The sequence below is a fragment of the Marmota flaviventris genome, chromosome 9 (genome assembly GCF_047511675.1).
Source record: "Marmota flaviventris isolate mMarFla1 chromosome 9, mMarFla1.hap1, whole genome shotgun sequence".
NCBI lineage: Eukaryota > Metazoa > Chordata > Mammalia > Rodentia > Sciuridae > Marmota > Marmota flaviventris.
This window is the reverse complement of record NC_092506.1, coordinates 70,897,953-70,912,956: the sequence shown is the minus strand read 5'-3', so window position 1 is coordinate 70,912,956 and position 15,004 is coordinate 70,897,953. Positions and strand designations below refer to the sequence as shown.

At 35.1% G+C, this 15,004-nt stretch overlaps 1 protein-coding gene across 1 annotated transcript in view; it reads right to left on the bottom strand.

The window, feature by feature from the left end:
* Positions 1-15,004, bottom strand: part of Ankrd42 (ankyrin repeat domain 42) — a 66,377-nt gene that overhangs the window by 17,075 nt on the left and 34,298 nt on the right. Inside the window, exons 7-10 of the mRNA XM_071616978.1 lie at positions 11,908-12,108; positions 7,365-7,490; positions 4,546-4,651; positions 14-189 (exon numbers count right to left, since the gene is read on the bottom strand). Coding sequence (XP_071473079.1) covers positions 14-189; positions 4,546-4,651; positions 7,365-7,490; positions 11,908-12,108 — 609 coding nt within the window. The remainder of the gene's footprint in view (positions 1-13; positions 190-4,545; positions 4,652-7,364; positions 7,491-11,907; positions 12,109-15,004) is intronic.

Genomic DNA, 15,004 nt, shown 5'->3' with positions numbered 1-15,004 from the left:
GTGGCATACTTACTTCTAGAATCTGTTTTATCTGATTCACTCAGACTTAAATCATCCTTGGCATCAGTGCTTCCCTCAACACCATGCCTTACAAAAAACTTTAGATCATTTTCATCAATATCATATTCATCATCTATATCATATTTCTGCAGCCCCTCTAGTAGCTTCACTGCTGCCAAGTGGGCAAATCTGTAGAAAAGAATTAATAATTAACCAGATGCACAATCTTCAAATTTAAATTGCAGTTTGCTCTTAATTTAGGCAATTCTACTCTGAATGTTCTTCCATCAACCCACCCACACTAGTCAAGAAGAATGTTTGTATTTGAAGGTCAGATTTAATATACATTCAATTTTGTAGGAAACTCAAAACAGTTACTGGAGAAAAAAGACAAGTACTCATATTTAAAACAGATTCCATAAGTTTTCCTGGCAAAATCTCACTGGGAAAGGAGATTCACTATCAAAATAATAATTTGGTAGGATATGATATGTCAAGAGCTTTGTAATGTTTTGAACAACCAATTAAAAATAATAATAATAATAATTTGGTAGGCCCCCAAATAGAACTACTTAACTCAGAGAGCACAAAACTATCCTAACTTCACTCCCTGTCTTTGCTGCCTTTTATTGGCCCAATTTAGATTGTAAAATTAATTCTGGTTCCAGATTTAGTTCTACCCTCATTAATCTATCCTTCCTCGACCCAAAGCATTTGCATGGCTTGAAATTTAATAGAAAAATAATGACCTTCCCACTGACATTTTCTATTCTCTTCACTCTTTCTCATGTCTCTGCAAAGCTTTCTGCAATATACTCTTGGTTTGGGAGCTTCTGTTGTTGTGATTAGATGTAATCTGCATATTTTTTCCACAATTTTGCTAATTGGAATATTTAGTACTTTATCTTAAGACATAAAGAATTACTAAACACAAAATCTTTCCCCATATTTACATAACCATACACACGTACAAACATACATACATCATTATCTTTTATCAGGTACTACAAACCATTTAAACACATAATAATAAGGGTTAGGGGTGTAGCTCAGTGGTAGAACACTTGCCAAAGACACATGCATGAATCCATGAGTACTTGAGTACAATCCCTAGCACCACCAAAAAATTTTTTTAAAAAAATAACAGTAATAAAACTCACATAGAAAATTGTAAGGTTATCAGAATTCACTATATCTACTACTAAGCCATTAATTTAACAACTATCATTTACTGAATGTTTATGTTAGATTCAAATTTATCTTTGTAATAACACTATTTTTCACACCTAGAATTTTAGTGTATAAATGAAAAATGTGAACCCAAAATTACAGATAGCTCCAGATACAGCCATGGTACTCAATCACCTATGTGATATTCATATAAAAACTGATATATAGACCTAGATAAAATAGACAAAACAGAGTTCAGAAATAAGCCCACACATACATGACCAAGGCAAAAGGCAGTGGAAAAAGGACACTGCACTTTTCAACAAACAGTGTCAAAACAAATGAATATGAGTATACGAAAAATAACTTAGGATGTACTCATATCATATTTTTTAAAACCAACTTAAAATGAATCATAGACCTCAAAGTCCAAAATTATACAACTTCTAGAAGAAAATCTTTGACTTTGTACTAATCAAAGATTTCTTTAACACCAAAAACATAATCCACTAAAGGACAAATAAAAAAAAAAAAAAAAAAAAAAAAACCCTGCTCTTCAAAGATATTGCTGAGGTAATGAAAACACAAGTTACAAGTAGGGAAAAAAATCTGCAAAGCACATTATCTGAGAAAGAACTAACATCTAGATACATATGGAACCCTTAAAACTCAACAATAAGAAAATAATACAATTTTTAAAAGTAAACAAAACCATCATTTTATATAACTAATAACAATTTAAAAAAATGTGGGGGAAAAAAGTGGACAAAAGATTTGAAGAATCACTTTACCAAAATAAACAGATGGCAAATACATAATAAAAGGATTCTCAAAACCATTTTTCTTTAGAAAAATGCAAATTAAAATGACAATGAGATACCACTATCATACCTATTTGAATTATGAAAATCAAAAATCTGATAATATCAAATGTTGGTGAGAATGTGGAATAACAGAAACTCTCATTCATTGCTGGTGGAAATGTAAATAGGTACAGTCATTTTAAAGCCATGTAGGCAATTTTTTAATTAAAGTTAAACATACATTTAGCATGTGGCCCAGCAAGCCTACTTCTAGGTGTTTATCTAAGGGATTAAAAAGTTATACGGACACAAAAAAACAAGCATATTAATATTCATAGCAACTTTCTTCATAATCACCAACAAATGGATACAGTTGAGATGTCCTTCAATGGGTGAATAAACGATTGAACTACAGAATACTATGGAATTCTACATACAAGGAACACTCAACAGTAAGAAGAAAACAAACTATGAATCTACATAGCTGGGTTTCAAAATACTTATGCTGAGTGAAAGAAAACAGATATGAGTACAAGTTAAGTACCACATAACAACACTGATCAGACTGCCTATACTTTGGTGGTCTCATAGTATTAAACAGAGCAGAAAATTTTCTACCATCTACTATTTTTCTGTGTACTCTTTTTCTAGGACCTTTTCTATGTTTATGTTGTGTTACAATTGCCTATGTTGTTCAATATAGTAACATGCTGCACAGGTTTGTAGCCTAAGAACAATAGGCTATACCATGTAACCTTAATGTATAGTATAGTAAGCTATACCATCTTGGTTTATGTGATTTATCTCAGATTGTCTCCCCACCATTAAGCAACACTTGACTGTATACATATGATTCCATTTATATAAAATTTTATAAATGCAATTTTATCTATGATGAAAGAAAGCAGATCAGTGTTTGCTTTAGGAAAGATACTTTGGCACTGGGAAAGAGATTATGAAGAGGCAAAAGAAGACTTTCAGAGGTGATGAGTATGTTTACTATCTCAATTATAGTGATGGTTTCATGGTGTCTACATATATAAAAATTCATTTTATACTGTACAATTATGTGCATTTTATTATATGTCAGTTATGTCTTGATAAGCCTATTTTTAAAAAATAAAAATACACCTGGCACTGGGGTTGTGGCTCAGTGGTAGAGTGGCTGCCTTGCAAGTGTGAGGCACTGGTTCTATCCTTAGCACCACATAAAAATAAATAAATAAAATAAAGGTACTAAAACTATTTTTAAAAATAAAAATAAAAAAATACACCTGAATTGGCAATGATCCCAGGTACATGATACAATAAAACCATATTCCAAGGCATCAAAGAAACACCACAGATAAAATTTTTTTAAATGAGCACACAAAAAAATCTGCAATTATTTAGAGAATGACTGCACCCAAGCATCACCTTCCACTGTTAGCCCATATTCACACTTTACATTCACGGAGTTCTGAACCACAAACATACATGATGTTATCTTATAACTCCTCCTCCCCTGACCTCTATTTAAATTCTGTCCCCCTATAGTTTCCTTCATAACTCTTACCATCATATGTAATGATGTAAATGTCACACACACACACACACACACACACACACACACACAACTTACAAACAGGAAGGCTTGGGCCTTCCTTGTTGTTTCTCACAATATTAGGGATTGAACCTAAGTAACATCCCAGTCCTTTTTGTTTATTTATTTTTTTATTTTTGAGACAGGGTCTTGCTAAGTTTCCCAGGTTGCCTCAAACTTGCAATCCTCCTGCTTCATCCTTTTGGAGGATTTCATATGTTCTTACAGCACCTTTACACAGTATATAATATGGTACAAGGATGATAATTAATAAGAACTTTTGTTTGAATATTTTCTCCCCACATTACTAATAGCTCCATGATATCAGGGGTTGTTTTCTCATCTTTATAATCTGACTAACCGTCTGGGTCATAGTAATAGACTAGTAGTAGAATGAAAGAATAATCAAATGAAAAAATGAATGTGTGTAAATATTCCTTGAAGATCTGACCTGAATGAGCTGGTAGTGTTTAATAATAGGTGTTATATTTAATTCAATTATAAATCCTAAAATACATTTAAAACCCCTTGTAATTTCCTTTTGTATTATTAATGTTAATTATTTCTTTTTATCACACTAGTACCACAATATATCTTAAAAGGTTACAACAGACACTTGGGCAGGACAATTCATTGTACACTACTATTCTGAACACTGCAGAATATTTAGCATTCCTAGATCTGAACCCATTAAAGATTAGTGATGGTCATTCTAACAGTCACTGTGACAATCCTCCCCTTGATTTCTAAATACCCTCCTCCCAGGAAAGGAGACAAATGTTACTTTCCAGGTGAGAATCACAGTCTTAAAGAAAGGAACTAATACAATAGCAAATGTCAATTCAGCTTGAAAATTGTGATTTCATCTGCATTTGAATGAATCTTTGAATTTTATTTAATTCCATTAAATCCTCAGATGTTTCTAAATAAGAAGGTATAATTAAAACTTTAAAAACAAAAGAAAGGAACAAAGGAGATAGGGATCTATACCTCTTAGCCACATCACTGGGTGTCTCCCCTGCTTTGTTAGTAATATTACTGTCTGCTCCCACTTTAATTAACCACTGCAAACATTCTATGTGGCCTTGTCCAGCAGCTGTTTTAAAAATAAAATAAAAGGAAAGGAAACAAACAAGAAATACAGAAAAAAGAGTTGTTATTAATAACAATTTCAAAAATTAGGGACAATCCTATTATACTTTTTTTTGTTTTTTATTGTTGTTGTTGTTTCGTTGGTACTAGGAATTGGACCCAGGGGTGCTTAACCACTGAGCCATATCCCTGGCCCTTTTTAAAAATATTTTAATTAGCGATAGGATCTCACTAAATTGTTTAGGGCCTTACTAAGTTGCTGTGGCTGACTTTCAACTTGTGATCCTCCTGTCTCAGCCTCACAACACTCTGGGATTACAGGCATGTGCCACAGCACCCAGCTAGAGGACTTTCTTAAGTACTGATCCTTGTAGTAACTAAGAAAAGAAGATTAAGCAAATGTTATTTGCTGTGTTTCCTTTATTTATTTTTTAGACACACATGTAATCAAATATATACTGTACTTAGTCTCTATATAGAGAATTTTACTTACAGACATAAAACATGAAGCTCAAAGATGGTTTTGTTGTTGTTGTTTTGTGTGTGTGTGTGTGTGTAGGGGAGGTACAGGGATTGGATTTATGGGGCACTCCACCACTGAGCCACATCCCCAGCCCTATTTTGTATTTTATTTAGAGACAGGGTCTCACTGAGATGCTTAGCACCTTGCTTTTGCTGAGGCTGGCTCTGAACTTGAGATTCTCCTGCCTCAGCCTTCTGAGACACTGGGATTACAGGCTTGCACCATCACGCCTGGCTCAAAAATGTTATTTATTTAACATCACACAGCAAAGAATTAATGAATTTGAAGCTAGAATCCAGTTTTTTATAATCCTTACCCAAATGCTTGTCACCTACGATAGAACTCCTACCCAATCTTGTATCACACCAGAATATGAGTACATGCCAACCACTGAGACCTATATAGATTTTTTCAGAAATCTTATTCCATTATTTATATGTTATTCCTCCAACTCTCACAACTCACAATTAGTAACCTCTTAAACCATACTTATTATATGAACTGTTATCACCTTTGTCTAAATCTTGTCTTCAAAATATGTGCTGTCTATATTAATTTTCACTCCACAACTCTGCTCTTCCCACTCCAAAGCCCATCACTAAACTGTGTGTTCATTTAATTTCTACCCATTATTCTTGGTCCATTCAAAGGCTCAGGGAAGCTTTGGAAAATAAGCTTGATAAACCTGAATTTAAGTCTATTAAACAATGAGACTTGAGAATAGGACTGTAGTCTTCATCCCCAGAACACACCAAGTAGCTAGCATATATGCTCAATAAATGTCTATGGAGTTCATGAGTGAATTAATGCATGAAAAAAATGAATGCAATTCTCAGCTTTGCTCTTACTAACTACATAACCTGAGTCAAGGTACCTGACCTTTCTTAACCTCAGTTTCCTCTTCCTTTACAGAGACGATGTTTTATTTATAAAGAAAGCATACTGCTATTTCATAAAATTACAATAAAGATTAAAATATAATAAGAGCTTTGCATTCTGTTAGGTGTCATATAAGCATCAGGTATCATTACTAAATCCCCATGGATACTTCTTCAATAATTTGATCCTTACCAAATTTTTCTGTCCCTCAACTCCTATTCCCAAATTCCTATCATGTGTATTTTAACAGCCAATTTTTTGCCACTAATTACATCCCGTAAATCTCAATTTTTTTCATGGGATAAGTCTGTAGCTCCTTAACAGAAAGGCCTGGCATTCTGTCTTCAGAAAACAGACACATAGTTGGTGCTGAATATATAACTATTACCTTATAAAATTATTGGTACATATGGTGCTTAGATTCTATACTTGGGGTGCATTATAGATCAAACAAAGTTTAACAAACTAAAAACCTAACCAATGGGAAGATAATATATGATTTGGGGATGTCCAAAAGTTATTTATGAAATAAAGTTCAATTTAAACACATGATTATATTAGCAAGCCTACTATCTTTTTTTCCTAAGAGCTTCACAAACATCACCTTCCATCAGATCATGAAGAAACTTTTAACACAATACTAGAAATAAAACAGAATAGAAGTTTCAAGCATAATGGGTTCCAAGATTTTATTTTTGGCTAAAACCAAAAGGGGAGATTAACAAACATAATTTCTAGAATCTCAACACCAAGTTGAAAATTTGACAAAGTATGATTAAAAACCAAAAGAACTCTAATCAACATTATAGAATTTCACATGGAAGGAAGGACAATAAAGTGGCAGAGTACCTTTGAAATATGTTCAAATCTAACAAAGTTTTTACTTCTATGGAAGTAAAAAAAAAAATTTACAGGTCTAAAGAACAAAATGCTGCTATAAAATTTTTCAAGAAATATATTTCCATTTTAGCACCAACTGACAGGCTCATTTTAAATATGTTAAAAAATTTGTCTAGCCATGCATTTCACATCTTCACTAACATTATAATGTCACAATAGAAATTTCATTGGAATGACCTTACATGTGACAATGTGTAGGTGTCTGGCATCATAAAAGGTTCAAAACACTTGAATTGAAAATCAGTCATTCTGATTTTCATAGCTTTTTTATATGAAAGTCATATAACGTAGACTTATACTGCTAAGACATAAAGAATAATTTTCATGTGTTTCTGATGGATAATTACTTCAAATAGCAATAACTCAGCTGCAATTGTTATCAGAACTAAAAATGAGTGGGAATATAATAGTTCACCTTTATGCATAGGAGTGGATCCAGTATCATCACGTTCATTAAAATTGATTACTCCTTCTTCTACTAATTTCTTAAGCATTTCCAAATCACCCTTAAAGGCAGCCACATGACCTGGAAATGCTAATGCTGTCGAGAAAAAAATTCAACATTTAAGTAAACACATGAATTATTCTTTTCCCTTCCTTAAGCTGTCATATATTTCAGGTTCCAATATTATCTCAAATGTGAGGTTTTTATATTAGAATGAGTTCAGCTGATGTGTGGCAAGTAATAAAAAGAAAATTATAAAATAAGATTATTACCAGTTGTGCTACTCTTCCTCTCCTCCAGACTTCAAACTTGCCAAAAGTATTGAATCAGATATATTACTAGTCATATTCCCTTTCTCCCTCATCCCACCACAAAACACAAAAGGATGGTCATTTCAACTCTTTGCATGAAGACACAGGTCTCAAGGCCTACATGTGCATAGACCATTCCCTCTTTTGCTTGCATTAAAGTGAAGATACCGAAATATCCTGAAAATGGATAAGAAGTATGTGTGTTCCTATGTATATATGTATGTATAAATAAATATATATACTCATACATACAAACACATGTATGTAAAAGTACCTAACCTGGTGCCTTGAACATAGATGCTTGATAAAATGTCTTGAATTATAAAACTATATATAGTGAACCCTTGCTAAATGCCAGGCACAGTAGTATGCACTTATAAGAATTAATAATAGACAAACACACACATTTATGGCAACTGGTTTTTGATAAAGGGGCTAAGACATTTCAATAAGTAAAAGGGAGTAAAGGAAAAGTAAATAGGTAAAGTCTTTCCAAAAAATAAGGCTGGAACAACTGATTATGCATACTTTAAAAAAACAAATTGACACATTTCATTCTATATACAAAATTAAATTGAGGTCTAAATGAAAAAGTTAAAACAATAAAGATTTCAGAAAAAAATTAGGAAAATAGCAAATTGATCTTGGGACAGGCAAACATGTCAAAATAGGACCACAAAACACTATCCCAAAAAAAAATCAATAAATTGTACTTAGTCAAAACTTAATACATTTTCTCTTTGAAAAACACCATTTAGAAAACAAAAAGGCAAGATTTGAATGGGAAAATATTTGTAATTCATATACCTGACAAAGAAATCGCATCTAGAATATGCAAAGAACCCTGAACACTCAATAGTAAGCAAAAAACCAACTCAATTTGTGGTGGGGGTGGGAGGGTTAACCAGGCATTGAACTCTGGGGTACTCAACCAATAGGCCACATCCCCAGCCCTATTTTGTATTTTATTTAGAGATAGGGTCTGAGTTGCTTAGTGTCTCGCTTCTGCAGAGGCTGGCTTTGAACTTGAGATCCTCCTGCCTCAGCCTCCCAAGCTGCTGGGATTATAGCCATATGCCACCATGCCCAGCCCAATTTTTTAAAATGGGCAAAAAAAAAAAAACTAAACAGATACTTCATAAAAGAAGATATACGATTAATCAACAAGCATAGGAAATATGTTCATCATCCTTAGCTAAAAAAGAAATGTACTTTAATAAACAATAATGCTACATATCCATTTGAATGACTAAAGTAGAACAGACTTCCCAAGTGCTGACAGAATGTGGAGAATATGAAATTTTCATATATTTTTGCTCAGAGATAAAAAATAGATATGACTACTTGGAAAATATTCTTATGGCTTCTTAAACAATAAACATACACCTACCATACATTCTACTCCTGGGTATTTACCAAAAGGAATGCAAATATGTGTCTACAATTCATGGCAATTATTAATTATACGCCAAAACTGGAATCCATACAAAAGCTCAGCAACAGGTAAATGGATAAACACAATGTAATACAATGGTAACCAAAAGGAATGACTTATTGGTACAACAAGGATGAATCTCAAAATCACTGATACATAAAACTCTAGAAAATGTAATGTAATCCATAATGATAAAAAAGTAGACTAATGGTTCTATGGGGTCAGGATACAAAGAGGGATGAACTTGAAGAGGATATGTAAAAAAACCTTTGGGCTGATGGAAATGTTTGTACCTTTATGGTTGTGGTGAATTCATGAGTATATATTTATGTCAAAATTCATCAAAATGCATGTTTTAATACAATTTAAGTAAATTACTCTCTAATAAGATTGATTTTTTTAAAGGACACCATAATCAAAGTGAAAAAAACAAGCCACTTGAGAGAAAATATCTGTAGCAGATAAAAATCAATACATGATTGGTTTCAAGACTATACAGAACTCAAATTATTTAGAAAATAAAAAAGAATGAAATTTTTAAGAAAGGAGAAAAATATAGGTAGGCAATTAAGAAACTTTTATATTTTAATATGCATTATATAACTAAAATATAGTATCATAGAATGAAATGATAAACCCAAAATAATAGTTCACTCTTGAGGAGAAAAAAAAGGTAATGGTTTTATGGAGAGAGAGCCAAGTAACTTCAACTTCCTAATATTTTCTTCTTAAATTTACTGATATAAATAGCACTCTTTATATTAATCTCTATACACTTTGTCAATAACTTTATGAAAAGATGTTCAGCCTCATTCGTAATCAAGAAAATGCAAATCAAAACACAAATTAAACCTTTTCATACCCAACTGCTTGGTAAAAGTTGAAAGTCTAATAATAGATATACTGTGTTTTTCTACATCCTCACCCCAAACTTCTGGAAATAGGGTAGATTTTAACCATTTTCATGAAGAAAGTAGCAATACTTTTTATATTGAAAATGGGCATATCCCACCAAGCAAACCTAAAGTAAAGTTTCCCAACTATTTACCAAGACTCTTCATAAAGGTAACAATTTACAAGGTACTTGGCTTTCCAACTTTTTACCATGGCACCCTAGCTCCATAAAAGCAGAACTCTTAACTCTGAGTTTTCTGAAAAAATAAGAAAGACCTTAAGAAGATTCATCCAATGATCCCAGCTTGCCATGCAAAGATTATCACTTCCTATGTAGGCTGTGTGTGAAAAATGTAGGGAAACACATCTCTAAGGAAACTTATAAACAAAACTAAGGAGAAATATACAAAAATATAATAGTAAAACCTTTGTAAGCAACCTACATGGCAAATGGAGACTGAACATATCCATTAATATAATAATTTCAAAAACACAAGATTTTATGAAAAAATAAAGTCATGGAAGGCTATGTACTTTTTATGCCATTTTTTAAAGGTTTTAAAAGAAATTTCAAAGACTGTTAGTTGTCCACCAAAATACTCTTCCTTCAGTAGCTTTAGAGTTGCTGCTGAGATGAGACTTCCCAGCTAGGTAATGAAATATCCAGGCTTCCTTAAAAGCTATTTATGTAAATACAGACCACATGATGTCTATAAAAGAAAAAAAAAGCTATTTATGGCCATGTGACTAATTTTCCAACTCAGTGTTAGCAATCTCCAACTTGGAAATCAGTGGTCCTAGGCTTATATCATGTCCTCTTCCCCTCCCCTATCATCTCACCCCTGCTTGATTAGCAAAAACTAGAGGGAGTTAATAGCATAGTAGGCTCTGAATAAACAGATATAACAGATTCACTCTTTAACCCAGGCTGTCAAATACAAGAAATAAACTTATATATCATTTAAGTAATTGTATTTTAGGATTTCTTTACTACAACAGTTTAGCCTCTTATTATAACAAATATACAAAATAATACTATATATTTTAATGATATAGTACACACACATAGATACATTCATAATTAAAATATAAAATCAGAGAATGGAATAATAAATCAACATAATATTTTACCCTGGAGGAAGAAGAAAAAATAATAGTGTGGAGAGCCATTCTCACGCGTGACTGGGTGACTCGCGGTTTGGGCCTGAGGCTTCTAGCTATGTCGGAATTTTCCCGGCCCTCTCCTGATGAGAGAACCCGTCCGTGTGGGGGTGTGACTGACCACTGACCCGGGGGGCCCAATCACTGACCCTGACCTTGGAGTGCGGCCCGCCCCCCCAACCTTCATTGGATGGAATTATCCCCTGAATTTCTTGTTCCCCAATAAAAGGCTACTCCCTGGCGTGCTCACTCACTCTCTCTCCTGCTAGCCCCGAGTAATCCTTGCTGCCCTACGGGTGGTTCGAGGTTGGAGCCAGAGAGGGGAGCCGTCTCAGACCTGGTCATAGAAAAAGGTAACTGAGTCTGTGTGTTTTATTTCGATCTCTGCTAGCTAACTTTTATGCCAAGAACCTCATTAATGAAACCAATGCGCAGGCCGCATGGTGGATAATAGTATTACAGAGAGAAGTTCAAGAGATTTCAAACTCTGTAATATTTTATTCTTGAATTCAGTAATAACAGTGTTCCTTATGTTATCTCAACATACTTTTGTCTAAACTATTTCATAATAAATAGTCTGGATTAATGTTTGAACAATGATATATTACAAATTTTAATGAAACATGTGCCTTATAACTTCTTTTCTTTTCCCATTTGATTCTATTTATTATTACCATTATATTATAATAACATTTTCAGGTTAATTACTTACTTTCTTGATCTCCTAAATCATTTCCTTCATATTTAGCCCCCTGGATAAACTGTAAAATATTGTGTTTAAAAAACCTCTGGGCCAGGTCCAATACATTTTCTCCATTATCATTGAAGGCTTTTAAAGCTTGTGTTCCACTATTCATTCTGCTGAGTAGGAATTTAAAACAATGAAGGTGGCCTTCCATGGCTGCTAAGTGAACTATAAGTAAGAGGAAAAAGAACAATATAATTGTAAAATTGAAACTGAAGTAATTTGAAAAAAAATAAATAATATTCAAGCTCTAATCCTCATAAGGAAATGACCATCTCTGCCTCATATGACAGGGACTTTCCCAGAGAAAGGAGAACAGACCTTCTTTCCAGTCTTTATCTTTTTATGCAATCAGCCTTCTCCTCATGAAAAAGCAGTAGACCACCTGGTTGAACAATTACACATATAGACAAGACTTTGTATTACATGCTGTGATATACCCAGAATTTAGAAGAGGGATTTGCATGGAGTAGGTGCTCAATAAATATGTCAAATGATTTTTTTTTTAGACATGATTTCACTTTGTTACCCAGGCTGGTCTTAATCTCCTGGGCTTAACTTTTTCTCCTGCCTTGGCCTCATGAATAGCTGGGACTACAGGTGTGTACAATCATCCCAGCTCCAAGTTAATAATTTTTTTGAGAAGGTGGAACACAAGCAGTCTAGTCCCAAGGATGCAGTCTTAATCTCTACATTATACAATTAAAAATATATACTACTGGTTATAAAATAATTAGATATTTAAAGAAACAAAAGTTAGGTTTTTTTTAACTGAGACAGCAAAAGACTAATCAAAATAATCAGGCATATTTTGAATAAAACTAACCCCTACCTGCATTACACACAGAAAAGTCAGTTCCAGGTGGACTAGGGATCTAAATATGAAAAGTAAAATAATAAAATTTCTAGAAGATAATATAAACAAATATTTTCATGACCACAGAAGATTTTTTAACAGGATACAGAAAGCACTGGCCAATAAAGGAAGAGATTACTAACTAGTTAACATTAAAATTTGGTTTGTGTTCTTCCCTCCTCCCACCCCAGTACTAGGGATTGAACCCAGAGATTGCACTCTACCACTGAGCTATATTCCCAGCCCTTTTTATTTTTTTATTTTGAGACAGCGTCTCTCTAAGTTGCCCAGGCTGGCCTCAAATTTATGATCCTCCTGCCTCAGCCTCCTGACTCACGGGGATTACAGGCACTTATAATCACACTTGGCCTAAAATTTTAAACTTCTACTCATCAAAAGATAACTTAAAGAGGGCTGGGGATATAGCTAAGTTTGTAGAGTGCTTGCCTTACATGCACAAGGCCCTGGGTTCAATCCCCAGCACCACAAAAAAGAAAAAAAAAAAGATATCTTAAAGAATAAAAAAGTGATTCAGTCCTTCAATCCACAGTAATACAAAAAGAAAAAATGAAAACGCAAACCATACAGCAGAAAAGAGTTGCATGAAAAGATACTTGCAACGTATATAGCTGACAAATGGCTTATATCTGTACGGTATAAAGCACTTCTACATTTCAATAAGAAAAAGAAGATACAACAAAAAATAAGCAAAAGAGGGCCTGCAACCCACCGGCAGAAGAGGAGCAGCGGCCTGCTAAGAGGCAGAGCCGCCCCCTCCCCCTGCGCCGGCAAGGTAGACAGAACTGTGACCACCCACAGAGCAGGCCCAGCGGCCTGCTGAGGGGCAGAGCCGCCCCCCACCCCCCGCGCCTGCCAGGTAGGCTGAACTGTGACCACCAACAGAAGAGGCCCAGTGGCCCACGGCGGGACAGAGCTTCCAATCACTCCTGCAAGATAGGCGGGCCTGCGACCCACCGGCAGAAGAGGAGCAGCGGCCTGCTGAGAGGCAGAGCCGCCCCCTCCCCCCGCGCCTGCAAGGTAGACGGAACTGTGACCACCATCAGAACAGGCCAGACCTGCAACCGACACACAGAACAGGCCCAGTGGCCTGAGGAAGGGTAGAGCCGCCCCGCCCCCCGCGCCTGCAAGGTAGGCGGACCTGCGACCCACTGGCAGAACAGCCCCAGAGGCCTGCAGAGGGGCAGTGCCGCTGCCTGCGCCTGCAAAGTAGGCAGAACTGCGACCACCAACAGAACAAGCCTAGCGGCCCGCAGAGGGACAGAGCCGCCGCCCGCGCCTGCAAGGTAGGCGGACCTGCTACCGACCGGGTAGCAGGCCCAGCAGCCTGCCGGCGTGGTAGGCACATTGCCCCAATTGGAGGAGGGGCAGAGCCGCCGCCCGCGCCTGCGAGGGAGACTTTGCAACTATACAAGACCAATATAAATATATAGGGGGAAAATTCAATAGCACAACAGTTTCACCAAGTAGAAAGGAACGCGAACAGTATGAAGAGACAAGGAAAGAAAGGACCACAAGCAATGCAGGTCAACTCAACGTTAGAAGAGGTAATAGCTGCAGCAGATGGAAAGTCAGATAAAGAATTCAGGATATACATGCTTCAGATGATCTGGAGTCTCAAGGAAGACATTAGATAGCAAAATCAGACAATGAAAGATCACTTCAACAATGAATTACATAAACAAATCCAAGAAGCAAAAGATCAACTATACAGGGAGATAGAGGTTATAAAAAACAAACAAACAGAAATCCTAGAAATGCAGGAAGCAATAAACCAACTTAAAAACTCAATTGAGAATACTACCAGCAGAGTAGAACACTTAGAAGATAGAACATCAGACAATGAAGATAAAGTATTTCAACTTGAAAAGAACATAGACAGCTCATCAAGACTGTTAAGAAACCATGAGCAGAACATCCAAGAAATATGGGATAACATCAAGAGACCAAATTTAAGAGTCATTGGGATACAGGAAGGGACAGAGTTTCAAACCAAAGGAATGAGCAATCTATTCAATGAAATAATACAAGAAAACTTCCCAGACTTGAAGAATGAGACAGAATCCCAAATCCTAGAAGCCTACAGGACGCCGAATGTGCAAAATCATAAGAGACCCACACCTAGACACATTATAATGAAGATGCCCAACATACAGAATAAGGAGAGAATTTTAAAAGCTACAAGAGAAA